We start from the raw sequence: 20,311 nt of genomic DNA on the forward strand, positions 1-20,311 counted from the left end.
CAGAAAAGCAGAAGATAAAGAGTAATAGCAGACATACTGTAACCACTCAGTTAGCAATGCTACTATACCACTTCTTCACCTGCAGCCTGCTGCAGCACTAAGTATCAACTGACAGCCAGTATCACTCCAAAGCATCACTCTTATTAAGACACATTTAAGCCATTAGAATGGGGTCAGTTAACACAAATAACACAGTTAAAAACATATTTCACTAGATCCTGAGGAACATCCCTCTAACAAGGTGATAAATATTAAGACCATGTAAGTTTATTCACAAACTCAAAGTGAATTATGTGGACCATGTGTATTCTCACCCTATGAAAAATATAAAGTGAAACAATGCATCCCACTGTAAAAATTGCACCTCCTTTAGGTGTTAATAACGCCTTCTTGCTGTCTAAGTGTGATGTCTGGGTGCAACAACAAATCCTCAGGCATCACAAATTTCAGACAGTCTGTTGCGTGCATATGCACACACTCACACCACACATACTGGCCTTGCCCATCAAATCTAATTCCACCTGTTGCTACAGAGAAGTGGACGGCGAGGGCAGCTACAACAATACATCTGTGCCCTGAAATTGCTTACTTCCTGTCATCCCACATAGCTGCCTTAAGAGAGACTGGCATATCTGTAGTGACAGGGAAGCAGTTCGCCACAGCACATTCTGACAGCGACCTTTCAGTGCTCAACACAGTCGCCTTTCCAAATGGAACTTGAGGGGAGGAGAAGGCCCAGTCTCTCGCCAATGTCATGATAAATCAGTGTCCACCTTTAGGCCTCACAGATATGCTGGCCATTAGTCTTCTGTGCATAAATCATTAACTTGTTTGCCACAGAAAAATCATTGCTCAATGACGGGGGTGGTCTTGACTAATGAGGTACACAAGTTAGATTTAGACAAGGAGAAAACTAAACATAGCAGGCAATAATGCTTAAATTCTATAAAAATAGATACCCTGCTGACCTGTGGTAAATCCCAGAGTTTTCTAGCAAGGTACTTAAGACCCTAACTTATCCCCTTGTAGTGGATTTATTCATTGGGTACGTACCTCCAGCAGAAGACACACTTGTTAGCACAGGCGAGGCTGGGGGTGGTTTCCATGCACCGGTGGGACTCAATACCATAGAAAGTGTGCTTGTAACAGCCTCCTCTCCCTCGCAACATAGACTAACCAACAGAAACAACACCTTTAATGTGATTCATGCATTCAGTCTGTCAAAAAATCTAATGCTCTATTGGAAAGGGTAAATTCCATTACCTTGGTCCATCGACAAAGCTTCACTCCTGAGTGACTTCCAATTAGTTTGTACCCTGCAGGGAAAGATAAAGAACAACATGTGAGAAGAATGAGGCTCTCACTTAGTAAACACCTCTTCACCCAGAACCACACAGGCCGAATTCAGCATACACTTGATACATTAAAAAGTGGAGATTCTGTTTTCTTTGAGTGGTACATCAATAAAGCCATGCTCAGCATTTACAAAGTCATATTCATTCACAGTCCCCTGCTAAAGGCTGCTGAACATCAATAAAGCAACTAGCAACTGCACAAGGACACGTCAACCATAGGAAGGAGGGGACAGCGTTTCCAATTTCCTTTCTGCAAAAAAAGGAGGATAAAGAGTTTCAAATTCACTTCTCTTCACAAATTTGCTTCTCTATCACAGCCTCATAGCCCTGGAAATAAATGACCACACTGGGTGAGTCCTTGCAGGCGTCTGTTTTTTTGTTTTTTTTTTTGGGTTGTTTTTTTTTTTTAAACCCATCTTGCTATGATTTCTGTCAAATTTTCTTTTATCTGTATCTCTTCATCTGCTTAAGAAATACCAGAAGATGATATTGGGTTACTTCTGGGGGAATCAAGAATGGCTTACTTTTTAAGTCTCAACATTTAAAGACTCCATACTTTAGCCTTGCAGCAAGAGCCTGATGTGGAATTCAGATACTAACTTTTTTATTTTGAAACCTTTCATGTGTCGTGGCTCCTATGAAACCTTTGCACATGAAATATCTAATTAAAACACAGCAGGAGATTTGTGTCAGGGTGAATTTGAGCTCTCACTGCTACAACAGATCTCAGGTTTGATGCTAGATGAGTCAAACACAAATCTTATTCATCAGGGACATATATTTGTCAAAAAGACTGAGTGGTGAAAATACTCATTTTTGATTTACCACCTGAATGAAACAGCTTGCCACTGGTCAAGGATGTTCGTTTAATAAGTGTAAAAAAAAAAAGATTTACTTACAAACACACAAACAGTTCACACACAGAATTCAATTCCTTTTTTCTCATGGTGGTTTTCTCGTTGGAGCAAAAACATGCTGACCAGCATCAAACTGTTTTTCCACCTGAAAATACCTTCGGAGCATACATCCTCCTCTAACCTCACTCTTAGCAACTGCAAGACACATAAAAATATCTAAGACTGGAAAGCTCAGTAAGGACTTGGACCTGCAGGTACTTCATGTAACTATTAATAATCTTAATGTGGGCAAAGTTTCCCCTCTTATGTTTGTTAGGGAAATCGATTTTCAATGACTTCACCTTTAATGTGTCAGTGGAGAACATCAAGACACAGTGAGGGGGAGGAAGATGAAAAAATTTATATTTCTCTCTTCTCTGTTAGCCCTAAGAAATGGTATCTGCTAAAAAGTACAATATGCACCATGAATTATCATACTTAGATGTGAAAAGCATCTGTACTTCAGACAGAAAAAGGCCCAAAGCTTTGCCAAGAGGCTTTATAACAACAACAACAATAAAGCCTGAAAGTTCTGGAGTTCATGACCACGTTCACAGATATTAATCAAAATGCATGTGTGTGTTAAAATGAAAAACAAAGAGATTTTAACCAACCTTTAAAGAGGACTTAAATTTGTCACCAGAGCTAATCAAGCTTAGAGACAGCCTGCTGCTGCAAATAGCTGCTGGATAGAAACAGGCCGTTACCCAGAGGGCTTTTAATCTGTATTACAACAAAATCAGTGGTGGTCTCTCCAGTAGGCCAATTGTGGACTCACATAATTTCAAATAAATGCTATGTTGGTACATTTTCTACAAATTCTGCAAACAATTCACACTTTGATCTGTGATACTCTGTCCTTCACTCTGAGCTACTTTAGAGAAATAAAATGAGCAGGGAGGGAACTAGTTTAGTCAAAGAGTTGGAAAACCAGCCTAATCTTTTTGCAAGTGTTTGCAGCTTCTTTTTTAGGATCTTGCAGGTATTAGTTTTATCCATGATATAATCAAAAAGACACTGGGAAGTCTTTCTATATTTCAACTGCACCTGTATGTATTAGATTGAATATTATACTGTGAAAACATATTACCTTAGATATGACCTCACTTAAAACTCTGAAAACTGCGTCAAAGATAACTTTTTGTGTAATTCTGCTACAAGACAACTCCGACTCTTAACCCAATATTTTTGTTCATCTGTTGCTGCAGACAAACATGTCACCTGCAGCTACAATGGAACAACAAATTAATGACACACCACAAAATTTTTGCTATTCATTACAACTGATGAGATACATGTAGCCTACCACATTACAAAGACAATTTCAAATGGATGCCTGCCCACTATGTGTACTCTTTACACTTGCAAGTACAAATTTAAAAGGAACAGATTTTAGGTAAAGGTTTTCACGTTTGAGTCCATTTGAAAGTTCTAGTCTCTTGAGCCTTGTTGATGGCACATGATTTGCTTAAATATGGAGCACTATGTTAAAACTTTCTTGGACATTATGCAAGAATTTCAATAGTGTGACTTTTGTATCTATGTCATGCCAGAAAAAGGCTATTCAGGATACACAGCCATCCAAGACCCAGTATCATCAAAACAAAGCCAAAACTTTCATCCTTCAGTCTTTTATTCCTAACAAAACAAACTGTCCACCAGGACTGACTGTTGCCAACGTACGCACCATGAAATAGGTCAACATTTGGTCAGTTGAAGTCTTGCTCACAAAGTCCTATTTATAGAGTGTTGTGTAAGCGAACAGTGGGGTGGGTCATTGCCTGAAAATGACTGGCCTGTGTTATACTACTGAATGAACTAAATAGCAGAAGAGTAGAATAGTAAAATGTTCCAGACAGAGCTAATGAGTGCATAACTAGGACTGTGGCTCTCTGAGGGACAAACACCAATTTACCAAAGCACAGGATGCAATATCATCTGAAAATACTGAGCTACACTCAATTTTAAGCATTCAGACAGAGCGGTAGTTCAGATTTGACTTCAGACAACAGCAACATAAATACAGATCTTTCACGCAGGCAGGCCTATTCTTAGAATATATTTCCACTCAATACTTTCACATAATCTTAATCCAATTCAAATCTAATATATAAAATACTGAATTGAAAGTGATATTATCTGTTAGGTGTACATGTATAATCAGAGATGTTTCACTGAGTTAATGTCAAGCCCTAACATTTAGACAAGCACAAGTTTTCCTAATTAATTAAGCAGAAAACATTTATATTATATTTGGTTCAGTGCAATAAGATGTTGTAAAGTTGAGCCACATTGGTCTGAACACTGCCACCAGCTTGAGGTAGTTTTGTTTCAATGTGGGAGGAGAGAGGACTTGGGACTGCACCCTGAGGACAGGAGGAGGAAGAGAGGGTGATTGGACTGCACTGCATTTTAAGTGCCATTAGACAACTCGCATTCTCCAGCTCCACACTTCTCCTCATGTAGCACCTATGGCCAACTTTAACCAAATAATTTCTGAGACAAGATGTTGATAAAAAGGCTGAAACAGAATCCAACCAGAGGTTCCAATATATTGCTTTGTTCTGCTTGTTATGCCAAAATAATTAGCATTTGAGGCCAGATGATTGATGCTTGATGATTTACAAAAAAACATCATTAAGTATCTGAGACAAATTTGAGTTTGAGAACATTGACACCTCTGTCAGTGACTTTTAAGCAAAAAAAAAAAAAAAAAATCACATTTGACTTCTCTGCTGGCAATTTGTGTATATTTCTTAGATTTACTGCTGAAATCTAGAAAATGGCATGACTCATAATTTATGGTTTAAAGTGAATTACAACTTTGCTGCCCTTGTGGAATCAGCAAGGTTAAGGATATGCTGACAAGCAGCTGGTGTGCTAGGTCTGTAAAGTGATTTTTTTATTGCAAAGCAATGCAGCTAGATAATATGAATATATTATCTGCAGTCACCAGTGACACCCCGCAGATGTTCTTTTGGAACTGGCTGTACATTTTTCACATATAAGTCAGGGATTCCTAAATTTCTACCAGCAACTGAAGCAGTGTCAGTTTTAGACCAAACTGAAGTTCTCCTCATCTTTGTTTCTAATTTAGTTCTAGCTCATGCAAGCTCTCCAATTCATAAGTTGCTTTTTTTTACTAAATGCAAATGTCTTTTTTTCCTTACCTTGCTTTGTGAGTGCTTCTCTAAGGGCAGGGGTGATCATCTCTCTTCTTTCCCCTTCATCCTCAATCTTCTTCACACCATTCAACTTGGATAGCTTCACCATCTGGCCATCTCCTCGCCCCTCCTCTTTGCTCTGTGGCAGACAAAGAACCCAGAGTCAGTTATTGTTTATAACCATGATCTGTGGTATCTTGAAATATCAGGCTCTGTTTCTGTGTTGTGACTGACAACCAATCAATATCAATCAATCATTAAAGCTGCGAGCAGCGTTGAACGGGCCCTCGCACCTGGCGCCCGTCGGGGGAGCGGCGACCGCGGGACCCCGGCAACCGCGGGGTCAACGCAGGTCGCAGGGCACACGCTGGCATAACAGTTCACACTTCCCAGATGTAAAAATTTTAAATAAAAGCTTTTATGCTAATTATTTTCTGTGATAATATTATTCAGAGCTCATCATCTGTGACAGATCATGGCTCTATTGACTGTAACCTCCCTGTGGCAGCTTCTCACAGACACAATCAACTCCTCTTCCCCTCCCCCCTCAGACACACACAGACACACACACACAGAGACCCCCTTCCAAAAACCCATCAAAGAGTAATACAATGGCTCCATCTGTAGGATAAAGTAGAGAGTCGCAACAGGAAGTTACCCCAAAATCTGAGGTTTCAAACAGGAAGTTGGGTTTCCGAACTTTGACGGGCCAGAACAGGCACACGCTTCGACCCAAACTCACAATTTTCGGAGCCAGTCTTCCAAAAATCCTTAAGTCTGTCCTGACAACATTTGAAGTGAATCTGGTCACCCGTCTAGAAACTGGACATCACACTATAAAATATGTCATTTCCTGCTATAAATAGGTGGTGCTACAACAATTGTATGAATATTGACATATGGATGTGTGCAGATAGGTACCATTAACAATCCTGTAAAGTTTGATGCAGTTTGGACAAAGTATGGCCGAAATATAGCAAATTTAAAGCAACTTCCTGTTTTGTGGCGAGTGATCGAACTTTGAGGGGCCATAACTTCCACGCCCTTCAATGAAAAGTCCGAAACTTTTGCAATTTAACTTCGTCTATGTCTTAAGAACAAATTATCAAATTTTGAAGTCAATGGGATAATGCGTCTAGGACTAGTTCGCGTTCAAGCGACCCCTGGAAATGGCCAAAAACACACAATTTTTTCACCTTCCGGTCAAAATAAAAATACTTTCTGTTGGGTTTAGAATATGGCTCCAAGAGACTTTTTGGTGCGTCATGGGATGTTACATATGTGTGCAGATTTTCAGATTTTTAGGCGCAACGGGCTTGAGGGGCTGTTCCGTTAAAAATGTAGGTGGCGCTACCGAGGCCATTTTGCCACACCCATGCTCAAGACCCCTAAATTCTTAAATTTTTCGCCGTGCCTGATGCGTCTGCAAATTTTCAGGAGTTTTGACGCATTTTAAGGCCCTCAAAAAGGCGATCAAAGAGGCGGAAAAAGAAGAAAAAAAATAATTAAAGCTGCGAGCAGCGTTGAACGGGCCCTCGCACCCGGCGCCCGTCGGGGGAGCGGCGACCGCGGGACCCTGGCAACCGCGGGGTCAACGCAGGTCGCAGGGCACACGCTGGCGTAACAGTTCACACTTCCCAGATGTTAAAATTTTAAATAAAAGCTTTTATGCTAATTATTTTCTGTGATAATATTTTTCAGAGCTCATCATCTGTGACAGCTCTTGGCTCTCCTGACTGTAACCTCTCTGTGGCAGCTTCTCACAGACTCAATCAACTCCTCTTCCCCTCCCCCCTCAAACACAAACACAAACACACACACACACACAGATACCCCCTCCCAAAAGGAGATAAAACTCAGTTTTAACTTGAGTTTACAAGCTTTGAGCTTTGAGCAAAAGCATTTTTTTGCAAGTTCTGTTATTGGGTGCATATATAAATCATTTATGCTTAAACAAGGGTTATAATGAAGTTATTTGAACAGTGAATATCTCATCTGCCTAAAGTCAGGGCGAAGCCACTAACCAGCTGTAGGGATGGGTATCATTAGGATTTTATCTTTATCCATACAGACCCCTATCAGTCCAGCTCAGACTGTTACTGGTTTAAGAGAGTGAAGTTTATAGCAATTTGCAAAATTTGGAGATTAGTGACAAACTAACCAGTTAGACTACATACAGACAAGCTTTCATTTTAGCTGTTAGTAACAGTTTGCCATGAGCTTAACCAGCGTGCTGTGCTTCGTGTTAAACATGTCATGAGACTGTGGACAATGCTGAAAATATTACTTTACTAACTACTGGCCGAACAGGCGCTTTTACAAAGAAAAGGTAAAGGCCAGCAGCTTTTACTTTTCAATGCACTTGTCGTCAACTTGAGTGGCTTATATTCAGCTGGTTCACCTCGACGCCGGTGGATGTAGACGTGCACTTTTCCTGTCGCCGTACACTGTGTAACATGAAAATATCAGCCGACCCCTTGTGAAATTTCCTAACTGATCAAAACCAAACTGTAAAGACTTTGGTCAAGGGGAGACATATGGTAAGATTACATGAATTCAAAATAACCTACAATTCCTTCAAATTAATTTGAAGCCAGTTTAATTTTTTGAGCCAGCTTTGACATCTGCAGATATGAGTTTCTGAAGAGGGGCCTGCTGAGGTTAGATGTGCTGAATAATATCCATTTTCATATCAGAAAAAACACTGCATTAAACATTGTCTTAGCTCACTGAGCTGAGGTCAACAGGTAATATAACCAACCTGTGAGGTGGCTCACCCCCGTAAGATAAACACATAAATGATCCCTGATAGAACCGATAATTAAAGGCACATCAGTGACAGGGAATGCTATTAAAACTAAACTATAAACTGGTGACATTAACTGCAAAAGAAGATTTTTATTGATACATTTCAGGTAGAATTTAGTTTTCAATAAGGAAAATGCTGTAAGAAACCTGAATTTGTTGCAACAAATTTAAAATAAAAGCTTTTATGCTAATTATTTTCTGTGATAATATTTTTCAGAACTCATCATCTGTGACAGCTCATGGCTCTCTTGACTGTAACCTCCCTGTGGCAGCTTCTCACAGACTCAATCAACTCCTCTTCCCCTCCCCCCTCAAACACACACACACAGACACACACACACAGAGACCCCCTTCCAAAAACCCATCAAAGAGTAATACAATGGCTCCATCTGTAGGATAAAGTAGAGAGTCGCAACAGGAAGTTACCCCAAAATCTGAGGTTTCAAACAGGAAGTTGGGTTTCCGAACTTTGACGGGCCAGAACCGGCACACGCTTCGACCCAAACTCACAATTTTCGGAGGACTTCTTCCAAAAATTGTCAAGGAGGGGCTGACAACATTTGAAGTGAATCTGGTCACCCGTCTAGAAACTGGACATCACACTATAAAATATGTCATTTCCTGCTATAAATAGGTGGCGCTACAACAATTGTATGAATATTGACATATGGATGTGTGCAGATAGGTACCATTAACAATCCTGTAAAGTTTGATGCAGTTTGGACAAAGTATGGCCGAAATATAGCAAAAATAAAGCAACTTCCTGTTTCGTGGCGAGTAATCGAACTTTGAGGGGCCATAACTTCCACGCCCTTCAACAAAAACTCAAAATCTGCCGCAATTTAACATCGTCTATGTCTTAAGAACATACTATTAAGTTTTGAAGTCAATCGGATAATGCGTCTAGGACTAGTTCGCGTTCAAGCGACCCCTGGAAATGGCCAAAAACACACAATTTTTTCACCTTCCGGTCAAAATAAAAATACTTTCTGTTGGGTTTAGAATATGGCTCCAAGAGACTTTTTGGTGCGTCATGGGATGTTACATATGTGTGCAGATTTTCAGATTTTTAGGCGCAACGGGCTTGAGGGGCTGTTCCGTTTAAAAATGTAGGTGGCGCTACCGAGGGCATTTTACCACGCCCATGCTCAAGACCCCTAAATTATTAAATTTTTCGCCGTGCCTGACGCGTCTGCAAATTTTGGTAAGTTTTCACGCATGTTAAGGCCCTCAAAAAGCCGATCTAAGAGGCGGAAAAAGAAGAAAAAAAATAATAATAATAATAATTAAAGCTGCGAGCAGCGTTGAACGGGCCCTCGCACCCGGCGCCCGTCGGGGGAGCGGCGACCGCGGGACCCCGGCAACCGCGGGGTCAACGCAGGTCGCAGGGCACACGCTGGCGTAACAGTTCACACTTCCCAGATGTAAAAATTTTAAATAAAAGCTTTTATGCTAATTATTTTCTGTGATAATATTTTTCAGAGCTCATCATCTGTGACAGCTCTTGGCTCTCCTGACTGTAACCTCCCTGTGGCAGCTTCTCACAGACTCAATCAACTTCTCTTCCCCTCCCCCCTCAAACACAAACACAAACACAAACACACACACACACACACACAGATACCCCCTCCCAAAAGGAGATAAAACTCAGTTTTAACTTGAGTTTACAAGCTTTGAGCTTTGAGCAAAAGCATTTTTTTTAAGTTCTGTTATTGGGTGCATATATAAATCATTTATGCTTAAACAAGGCTTATAATGAAGTTATTTGAACAGTGAATATCTCATCTGCCTAAAGTCAGGGCGAAGCCACTAACCAGCAGTAGGGATGGGTATCATTAGGATTTTATCTTTATCCATACAGACCCCTATCAGTCCAGCTCAGACTGTTACTGGTTTAAGAGAGTGAAGTTTATAGCAATTTGTAAAATTTGGAGATTAGTGACAAACTAACCAGTTAGACTACATACAGACAAGCTTTCATTTTAGTTGTTAGTAACAGTTTGCCATGAGCTTAACCAGCGTGCTGTGCTTCGTGTTAAACATGTCATGAGACTGTGGACAACGCTGAAAATATTACTTTACTAACTACTGGCCGAACAGGCGCTTTTACAAAGAAAAGGTAAAGGCCAGCAGCTTTTACTTTTCAATGCACTTGTCGTCAACTTGAGTGGCTTATATTCAGCTGGTTCACCTCGATGCCGGTGGATGTAGACGTGCACTTTTCCTGTCGCCGTACACTGTGTAACATGAAAATATCAGCCGACCCCTTGTGAAATTTCCTAACTGATCAAAACCAAACTGTAAAGACTTTGGTCAAGGGGAGACATATGGTAAGATTACATGAATTCAAAATAACCTACAATTCCTTCAAATTAATTTGAAGCCAGTTTAATTTTTTGAGCCAGCTTTGACATCTGCAGATATGAGTTTCTGAAGAGGGGCCTGCTGAGGTTAGATGTGCTGAATAATATCCATTTTCATATCAGAAAAAACACTGCATTAAACATTGTCTTAGCTCACTGAGCTGAGGTCAACAGGTAATATAACCAACCTGTGAGGTGGCTCACCCCCGTAAGATAAACACATAAATGATCCCTGATATAACCGATAATTAAAGGCACATCAGTGACAGGGAATGCTATTAAAACTAAACTATAAACTGGTGACATTAACTGCAAAAGAAGATTTTTATTGATACATTTCAGGTAGAATTTAGTTTTCAATAAGGAAAATGCTGTAAGAAACCTGAATTTGTTGCAACAAATTTAAAATAAAAGCTTTTATGCTAATTATTTTCTGTGATAATATTTTTCAGAGCTCATCATCTGTGACAGCTCATGGCTCTCTTGACTGTAACCTCCCTGTGGCAGCTTCTCACAGACTCAATCAACTCCTCTTCCCCTCCCCCCTCAAACACACACACACAGACACACACACACAGAGACCCCCTTCCAAAAACCCATCAAAGAGTAATACAATGGCTCCATCTGTAGGATAAAGTAGAGAGTCGCAACAGGAAGTTACCCCAAAATCTGAGGTTTCAAACAGGAAGTTGGGTTTCCGAACTTTGACGGGCCAGAACCGGCACACGCTTCGACCAAAACTCACAATTTTCGGAGGACTTCTTCCAAAAATTGTCAAGGAGGGGCTGACAACATTTGAAGTGAATCTGGTCACCCGTCTAGAAACTGGACATCACACTATAAAATATGTCATTTCCTGCTATAAATAGGTGGCGCTACAACAATTGTATGAATGTTGACATATAGATGTGTGCAGATAGGTACCATTAACAATCCTGTAAAGTTTGATGCAGTTTGGACAAAGTATGGCCGAAATATAGCAAAAATAAAGCAACTTCCTGTTTTGTGGCGAGTGATCGAACTTTGAGGGGCCATAACTTCCACGCCCTTCAATGAAAAGTCCGAAACTTTTGCAATTTAACTTCGTCTATGTCTTAAGAACAAATTATCAAATTTTGAAGTCAATCGGATAATGCGTCTAGGACTAGTTCGCGTTCAAGCGACCCCTGGAAATGGCCAAAAACACACAATTTTTTCACCTTCCGGTCAAAATAAAAATACTTTCTGTTGGGTTTAGAATATGGCTCCAAGAGACTTTTTGGTGCGTCATGGGATGTTACATATGTGTGCAGATTTTCAGATTTTTAGGCGCAACGGGCTTGAGGGGCTGTTCCGTTAAAAATGTAGGTGGCGCTACCGAGGCCATTTTGCCACACCCATGCTCAAGACCCCTAAATTCTTAAATTTTTTGCCGTGCCTGACGCGTCTGCAAATTTTCAGGAGTTTTGACGCATTTTAAGGCCCTCAAAAAGGCGATCAAAGAGGCGGAAAAAGAAGAAAAAAAATAATAATAATAATAATAATAATAAACCGAACGAAAACAAGAGGGTCCTTGCAACTCGTTGCATGGCCCCGTTGGGCCCACGCAACTCGTTGCTCGGGCCCTAATAATAATAATAATAATAATAAACAGACCGAAAACAAGAGGGTCCTTGCAACTCGTTGCATGGCCCCGTTGGGCCCACGCAACTCGTTGCTCGGGCCCTAATTAAAGCTGCGAGCAGCGTTGAACGGGCCCTCGCACCCGGCGCCCGTCGGGGGAGTGGCGACCGCGGGACCCCGGCAACCGCGGGGTCAACGCAGGTCGCAGGGCACACGCTGGCGTAACAGTTAACACTTCCCAGATGTAAAAATTTTAAATAAAAGCTTTTATGCTAATTATTTTCTGTGATAATATTTTTCAGAGCTCATCATCTGTGACAGATCATGGCTCTCTTGACTGTAACCTCCCTGTGGCAGCTTCTCACAGACACAATCAACTCCTCTTCCCCTCCCCCCTCAGACACACACACACACACACACACACACAGAGACCCCCTTCCAAAAACCCATCAAAGAGTAATACAATGGCTCCATCTGTAGGATAAAGTAGAGAGTCGCAACAGGAAGTTACCCCAAAATCTGAGGTTTCAAACAGGAAGTTGGGTTTCCGAACTTTGACGGGCCAGAACCGGCACACGCTTCGACCAAAACTCACAATTTTCGGAGGACTTCTTCCAAAAATTGTCAAGGAGGGGCTGACAACATTTGAAGTGAATCTGGTCACCCGTCTAGAAACTGGACATCACACCATAAAATATGTCATTTCCTGCTATAAATAGGTGGTGCTACAACAATTGTATGAATATTGACATATGGATGTGTGCAGATAGGTACCATTAACAATCCTGTAAAGTTTGATGCAGTTTGGACAAAGTATGGCCGAAATATAGCAAATTTAAAGCAACTTCCTGTTTTGTGGCGAGTGATCGAACTTTCAGGGGCCATAACTTCCACGCCCTTCAATGAAAAGTCCGAAACTTTTGCAATTTAACTTCGTCTATGTCTTAAGAACAAATTATCAAATTTTGAAGTCAATCGGATAATGCGTCTAGGACTAGTTCGCGTTCAAGCGACCCCTGGAAATGGCCAAAAACACACAATTTTTTCACCTTCCGGTCAAAATAAAAATACTTTCTGTTGGGTTTAGAATATGGCTCCAAGAGACTTTTTGGTGCGTCATGGGATGTTACATATGTGTGCAGATTTTCAGATTTTTAGGCGCAACGGGCTTGAGGGGCTGTTCCGTTTAAAAAATGTAGGTGGCGCTACCGAGGCCATTTTGCCACACCCATGCTCAAGACCCCTAAATTATTAAATTTTTCGCCGTGCCTGACGCGTCTGCAAATTTTCAGGAGTTTTGACGCATGTTAAGGCCCTCAAAAAGGCGATCAAAAGAGGCGGAAAAAGAAGAAAAAAAAATAATAATAATAATAATATAATAAACCGAACGAAAACAAGAGGGTCCTTGCAACTCGTTGCATGGCCCGTTGGGCCACGCAACTCGTTGCTCGGGCCCTAATAATAATAATAATAATAATAAACAGACCGAAAACAAGAGGGTCCTTGCAACTCGTTGCATGGCCCCGTTGGGCCCACGCAACTCGTTGCTCGGCCCTAATAATAATAATAATAATAATAAACCGAACGAAAACAAGAGGGTCCTTGCAACTCGTTGCATGGCCCGTTGGGCCCCACGCAACTCGTTGCTCGGCCCTAATAATAATAATAATAATAATAAACAGACCGAAACAAGAGGGTCCTTGCAACTCGTTGCATGGCCCCGTTGGGCCCACGCAACTCGTTGCTCGGGCCCTAATAAAATAGCAATAATGAGAGTGTGACATAGATTAGATTCAGTTCAGGACAGTAATACTAAATGTCACAAATAATCTTTACCATATTTACACCTGCTCACTTATCTGAGCTAATCAGCTTCGTGGTGTTGTTGCAGAAACATTACTGAACTGCAGGGGAGCAATTCTTGTAGCTTTAATTAATTAATAGATGTTTGTCATTCTGTTTTTAAAAGCAATTTCTCTCCCACATTTTCATGTTTGATCGTTAGTCTGTTGTCATGTCATGTCAACAAACTCCTCTCAGAGTTTGACACATTAACCTTTGCCCCTCATCCCACCTCCCTGTCATCTCTTCCTCCTGAGGTTGTTGTTTAGCTGCTGAGGCTTTCTGAACCACTGTGCTCTACTAGAGGCACAGTAATACACAGCTGAGTCTTCAGCCTCAACAGGTTTTATCTGCAGAGAGGAGCTTAGCACTGCAGGTCGGGACATGATGTACTTGGATTTGTTGAAAGGAGCTTCAGTATTTGCGTTGTCTTTACTTGTAGAATATGTCACCAGAATCCATTTTCCCACTGTTGCTTTGTCTGTACCAGAACATGTAGTAAAACTGATTGTCATCTTGTTCACACTGTAAAGTTACAGACGGGTCTCCCTCACGAATGAATGCAAATGGAGGCTGGTTAATTTTTACACACAAGGAGAAATCTGAAAACAAGAAAAAAGACAACAAATAAATTAACAGAGAAGAAAAAAAACGTTACGGTTTTCTTTCAGCTGAGTTCAAATATTCTTACCAGTGATGATTAGAACTGCAACCAAAGAGCAGCTTTGGTTTTCACAGTGATCCTACACTTAAAAGTAACACGTATCAGAGCCATCATTCACAGTCACAACTCTGTCTTTGAGCAGGTGACTTAATGTACAGTCAAAGCTTCTGAAATAAACTCTGATCGTCCTCCCCTCTGTTTGTCAGGAGGAGCTTGTCAGCACAGCTAGAGTCTTCTAGTGGCCACCAAGCAGCAACTGCAGCTCCTTCATTAAAGAGCACTGTGACACTGGTCCTAGCATGGCTGGTAGACTTTGCCTTATGATGCTCACTGCACTGACAGTAGGAGAGGCAGAGATGTGGACCTGCTTTAACCCACATTCATGGTTTATTCATTCATGTTTAACCACACTAATCTGAATTTCTTGTTTAAAAATTCCCTGTTATTTTATTGGGTGAAAAACACATAATAATAATAATACACAAATTCATAACTAATGCCTGACAAATCATTCATCATGCATCACTTCCATTAAATCACTGCATGATCCAATTTCTCTGATATTGGAGTCTGCTTATTTTAATGTGTATCAGCTGATTAGATAAAAAAAAAAAACACAACATTTTTTGGACACACTTCATTCTCTGTTTGCCTTTGCCAAGAATCATTACCTCTCTTGTCATTTCCGGACCCTGTGACTCCCACCTGCCCTGCAGTAACTCCCAGCCTAAATAGCAGCCCATTATTTTTAATTTATTATCCTACATTAATAGGAACTGTGAAGCTTTGACTATTCTGAATCTTTGTTCCACCTCCACTATGGCAACTATCTCTGTCAATTTAGCATCAAACCAAACAAGCCACAGCTGCTTCCTTCCTGCATACCATCTGGTACAGGACAGGCTTGTTATTTGTATGAATGTCTGGTCTGTTTTCATCACTGTGACTGGCAGCACAGTAGTAAGGTGCTGCTGTCATTCGGGGTGCAGCTCAGTAATTTGAAGAGAGAAGTTGTTCTTGGCTGTATCAAGAGATGACTGAAAGCGCCCCACAGTTTGGTCGTATTCTTTGGTGAGGAACTCAACTGGAGCTCCATGGTGGTTTTGTCGGTACCAGTACATGGTGTAGCTGCCCATGCTGAACCCTGGACCCATGCTGCACTCCATCATCACTGTGGCTCCTGGGTGAGACACTTGATCCCCAGACTGCAGAACTACAACAGTGAGACCTGCAGCACATGACGGATAATGTTTCATTGTGTGTCACCTCAATATTCAGAACAGTGAATTCACTTAGATGTGTAGAACCCTTCAAGTACTGGTTAACTAGTACATCAATTATGACATAATACATAAAACTCACCTGAGTTTAAAAAGAAGAGACAGACAAAGGACGGTGATGAGCATGTTAGTAACAATCTGTCTTCCAGCTGAATGATGCGCAGCCACACATCACTTTCCTCTGCATGATGTCACATGCTCCTATGATCACATGATTGGAGGGGACGTACTGTCAATAATTCTACTGACACTTTGCATGGAAACTCATCTGTGATGAGGTTCAGAATTGCTCTGAAGACCAATATCAAATCTGATATTTTTAAAGATGCCAGTATTTTGTGCTGCTGTTGTTATTGATACATTGTTAATTTAATACATTTAATGCAGCAAATACAAAGCATTCAGTGATCATAACAAATGTTATTTCTGTTGGGGGGGCATCTGAAATAGCATTTACACAATCAAAAGACACTACAGTATAGGCTCAAACTGAATGATTTGACACACAACTTTTTATCTTATTCTCATAAAATTGATTTATTAGCAAATGCAATTATTGGACATTATTATATAAAATATATTTAATATACAATTTACTTTATATTTTAAGTAAAACTTGATATATACAATAAGATATGCATGACTACATTTTGGTACATGATTACATTCATGATACTGTAAAAAAAAATATCATTCATCATTCAGGAGCTGTCATTAGTTTGCTACAGGAGGTTTTTAGTGCAGCAGTGGTATTTAAACCACATCAGTGTGTGCTAGCAGCACAGAAATACACAGCTGAGTCTGATGGATCCACTGTGAGAATGATCAGAGATCCTCTCAGTATGTCTTCTCTTTTCAGCTGGAATCTGTCTTTAAACTGGTCCTCGAAGACTGGGTCACTCGTGAGAACTGTGTACCCAATGAGGCTCATGGACTGGCTGCTCGGTTTGTGTTGGTACCACAGCATTCTTTGCAGGTTGCTGCCATCATGACTGCAGTTAATCCTGAGCTCCTTAGTCCCTTTCTTCACAATCTGAGAGGGGGACTGTTCAAAGGTGACACTCTTCACTTTTCCTGTCAAGAAAGTCAATTAATGTGAGGTAAAGTTTGAATTCAAGTGTTGCAGTTTTTACAAATTCATCATGGTTGTACCATAAACACACAGTGGTATGGATGTTACAGAGACAGTGTGTAATATTTAGTGATATGTTATATAAAATCAAGTCTGGCTCACCTGTGAGCATGAACAGTAAAAATCCAAACATGTATAAAGCTGGAGACATCCTGGAAACTAAGCTTAATCAAGATCTATGCAGTAAAGACAAATGAAATGCAACTGTTTCCATATCAAATTTACAATCACAGCATATACTGAAATCTGAAACCCGGCATCAGTGGCAGAGGTTTTGCGTGTCGTTCTAGTCTGACAGCCGTCTTACATATCAAATGAGAGGTGTCTACCTTCTCCATACATCATACCTCCTCTTCCCCACCTTCTTCCTCTGCTCACAGCTGATCTCATAAAAAAAATCAGCATGTATCTTTGCTGCAGTTTTGTTTCTAATCACTAACGAATACAAACTTTCATCAAATAATATCATGTTCAGGTGAATAAATTAAGAAACACTAACCCTGTACTATAGTTTACCTCTTTTAGTTAATAAAGTTAGTGTATTTAGAGTGTAGAGTGTATTTCTCCTCAGTTAAATATAATAAACTCAAAAACCAGACAAGGTTTTGGGATGTGTTAGTCCCGGTTACTGCCTTATTTGTTTGATTTTGTTTTAGTCTGCCTCCAATACTCCAATACCATGATTCCTTTGAGTTACTGCAGATTTTTATTATTGCTGACAGCGTGAGAATGATCCGGGTGTTTCTGCTGTAAAATGTTTCATTTAAATCACCTGCTGAGGTGATTGGATAAAAACCTGCTTACAGGTGGGCCTCAGTGGAACATGATTGGTCACCGCCTGATTGGTAGTCTTTTTAAAGTGGCTAAACCCCGCCCACTTTTTAACCGTTCATTTAGTACTTGTCGCACGCAAAACTTTGCGGCCCTGGTGGACCGAATAAACAACTAAAAATGAGCAAATTTAGTTTGTAGAAAATGAGGATGACTAGTATTAAAACTTGCACTTCAAAAGCGAGCTCATTGCCAGCAGTTTGATAGACAAATGTTGCTATAGACCGGTGCGGGAAGTAAATGTTTTCGCCGTGCCCACACTTGTGGATGGAGTCGGTTGCTCGTCGTCGCATTGACGATTGGACTCTTCGTCGATTGGATGATTCGTCGATTGGATGCTTGCTTCAAGTTTGAACTGGACTTTATTGCCTTGCTTGGGACTCTTTCAGAAAAGATTTACGCTTCTCGGAAATGTCTGGAGGGAATTACAGCTTCTCTTCTTCACCAAGGTAAGAATTTGCTGCTGCATTTTGTTACAGTAACGATTTTCAGTCACATCCGTTAACGGTTGTTCGAATCCTGACCTGTAAACATTAGATTCCACGGGCCGGAAGTACGCACAGATAACTGGTTAAGGTTAGGATTAAGTTAAGATCAGGTTAAATTCAGGTTAAGGTAATGCACATTAAGCCTTGGAATCGGGCCTACCGCCTCACACGTCTGAGTTTTGGCTTCTCGAGTTTCTTAAAAGTTTGCTCCTTTCTGAGACGCCAGGACTTATATCTTCACCTTACCAAGATTCAGCATTTACTTCTTGTGCGAACATAATGTCATGTGTTGGCTTTGTTGTATTTATGTTATCCTGGCTTAATTTTTCTATTTTCTGAGTGTAACTGATTGATAAGCACAAAATCTTTGGAGAATTTCCAGAGTTATCCTTTAAATAACAAGACCGAAAAATATGTCGAATCGTTTAGTCACCTGGGATGCAGTGCAGTCAAACTAATTGTGCTGTCTGATTTATATTAAGGATTTGCCCCCAGTTTTTGCCTGTAAATGGCAGCCTTAAACTCCTCCCCATAAATGTCATGTGCTTTCATATGTCTATGAATGACTGTGACATTTTTGATGCTCCACCAGCTTGCCTCAGAGATTCCTGAACAGAAAAAGAGAGCAGGGTTTTTAGTGATGGGGTGACATTAAACCACATCACTGTGTACTGGCAGCGCAGAAATACACAGCTGAGTCTGATACATTCACATTGTGAATAATCAGAGATCCTTTCAGGATGCTTTCTCTTGTAATCGCAAACTGGTTTTCGAACTGTTTCTCATATGTGGGTTCATTGCCATGATTGCTGTATCCAATCAAGCTCATCAGACCTCTGTCTTCTTGCTGGTACCAGAGCATTACATAAAGGTTGCTGTCATCGTGACTGCATTCAATTTCCACCCTGGCTGCTTTGTTGACTATTCTCGGATGAGACGGCTGAAAATTCACACTCTTTGTTTGATCTGTGGAAAAAAACACAGATTTTAGAGCTGGTTGATACGGAAGTCACAGTAAAAAAAAAAAAAAAAAGTTACTGTGTAAAATTAACAACTAAGTTAAATTGTTTTTTGTAATTACATGGAAGCAAGATGAGAAGAAATCCAATCACAGTTGGAGACATCCTCCAGGTTTGTGCTGCTGCAGGAGAAACACAGCTTCCTCCAGTGAGAGTGTGTAAAAAGAGAGTCACCCCTTCTTGTGCAAACACAGGAAAAAGATCAGGGTTTTTAGTGAGGGAGTGGCATTAAACCACATCACTGTGTACTGGCAGCGCAGAAATACACAGCTGAGTGTGACAGGTTGGCTCTTTGAATAGTAAGCGTTCCTGATGTTGCGTCTTCTCTTGTCAGTTTGAATTGTTTATCAAACTGACCTTCATAGTTTGGATTGGTTTTTGCATATCCATATGTAATGAGGGTCATAGACAGACTGTCCTCTCTTTGCTGATACCAGAGCATTAAGAGAAGGGTACTATCATCATGAGTGCAGTTAATGTGGACTTCACTGTTCTCCTTCACTATCTGGAGAGGAGATTGCTGAAATGTAACAGCGCTCGCATGACCTGTGGAGAAAGCAGATTTAGACAACAAAACTTATACGAATTAAAAACAATGAGAAAATCTCTGTTTTTAATATGATTATTTAGCATTTTATATTAAAAAAGATATATACATATTATATATTTCAGGATGAAATTTGACCTCTTACTGTAAAAACAGATGAAGAGAAAACCAAATGTTTGCATAGATGAAGACATTGTCAGGCACTGATATGAGAAAACTCTGAGAAAAATAAGGCTCAGGGTGAGGAGGTAGTGTGTTGTCTCTTTCTGTCGGTCGACTCGTCACCACATCCTCATGATAAAAGCTGCATACCATGTGCT

At 40.5% G+C, this 20,311-nt stretch overlaps 1 protein-coding gene, 1 long non-coding RNA gene and 1 gene segment (V, D, J or C); all 3 read right to left on the reverse strand.

Moving 5' to 3' along the window:
• Nucleotides 1-1,053: 1,053 nt before the first annotated feature.
• Nucleotides 1,054-15,848, reverse strand: LOC108880259 (S-adenosyl-L-methionine-dependent tRNA 4-demethylwyosine synthase TYW1-like; the record flags this gene model as incomplete). The annotated part of the gene is made up of 4 exons (XM_018671717.2): nucleotides 15,747-15,848; nucleotides 5,422-5,554; nucleotides 1,264-1,316; nucleotides 1,054-1,172 (listed from the first exon to the last, which is right to left on the reverse strand). Coding segments are annotated over exons 1-4 (407 nt in total), but the record flags the coding sequence as incomplete, so codon positions are not given.
• Nucleotides 15,849-16,737: 889 nt separating this feature from the next.
• LOC108880261 (T cell receptor alpha variable 29/delta variable 5-like) lies at nucleotides 16,738-17,269 on the reverse strand. The segment is given in 2 exon segments: nucleotides 16,738-17,048; nucleotides 17,209-17,269. Coding segments are annotated over 2 exon segments (360 nt in total).
• Nucleotides 17,270-19,037: 1,768 nt separating this feature from the next.
• On the reverse strand, nucleotides 19,038-20,223 carry LOC127142192 (uncharacterized). The gene is made up of 3 exons (XR_007812674.1): nucleotides 20,137-20,223; nucleotides 19,507-19,990; nucleotides 19,038-19,391 (listed from the first exon to the last, which is right to left on the reverse strand). It is a non-coding gene; the product is annotated as an uncharacterized LOC127142192 (long non-coding RNA).
• Nucleotides 20,224-20,311: the final 88 nt, after the last annotated feature.

This window comes from Lates calcarifer, unplaced genomic scaffold, assembly GCF_001640805.2.
Source record: "Lates calcarifer isolate ASB-BC8 unplaced genomic scaffold, TLL_Latcal_v3 _unitig_886_quiver_2540, whole genome shotgun sequence".
Classification (NCBI taxonomy): Eukaryota; Metazoa; Chordata; class Actinopteri; family Centropomidae; genus Lates; species Lates calcarifer.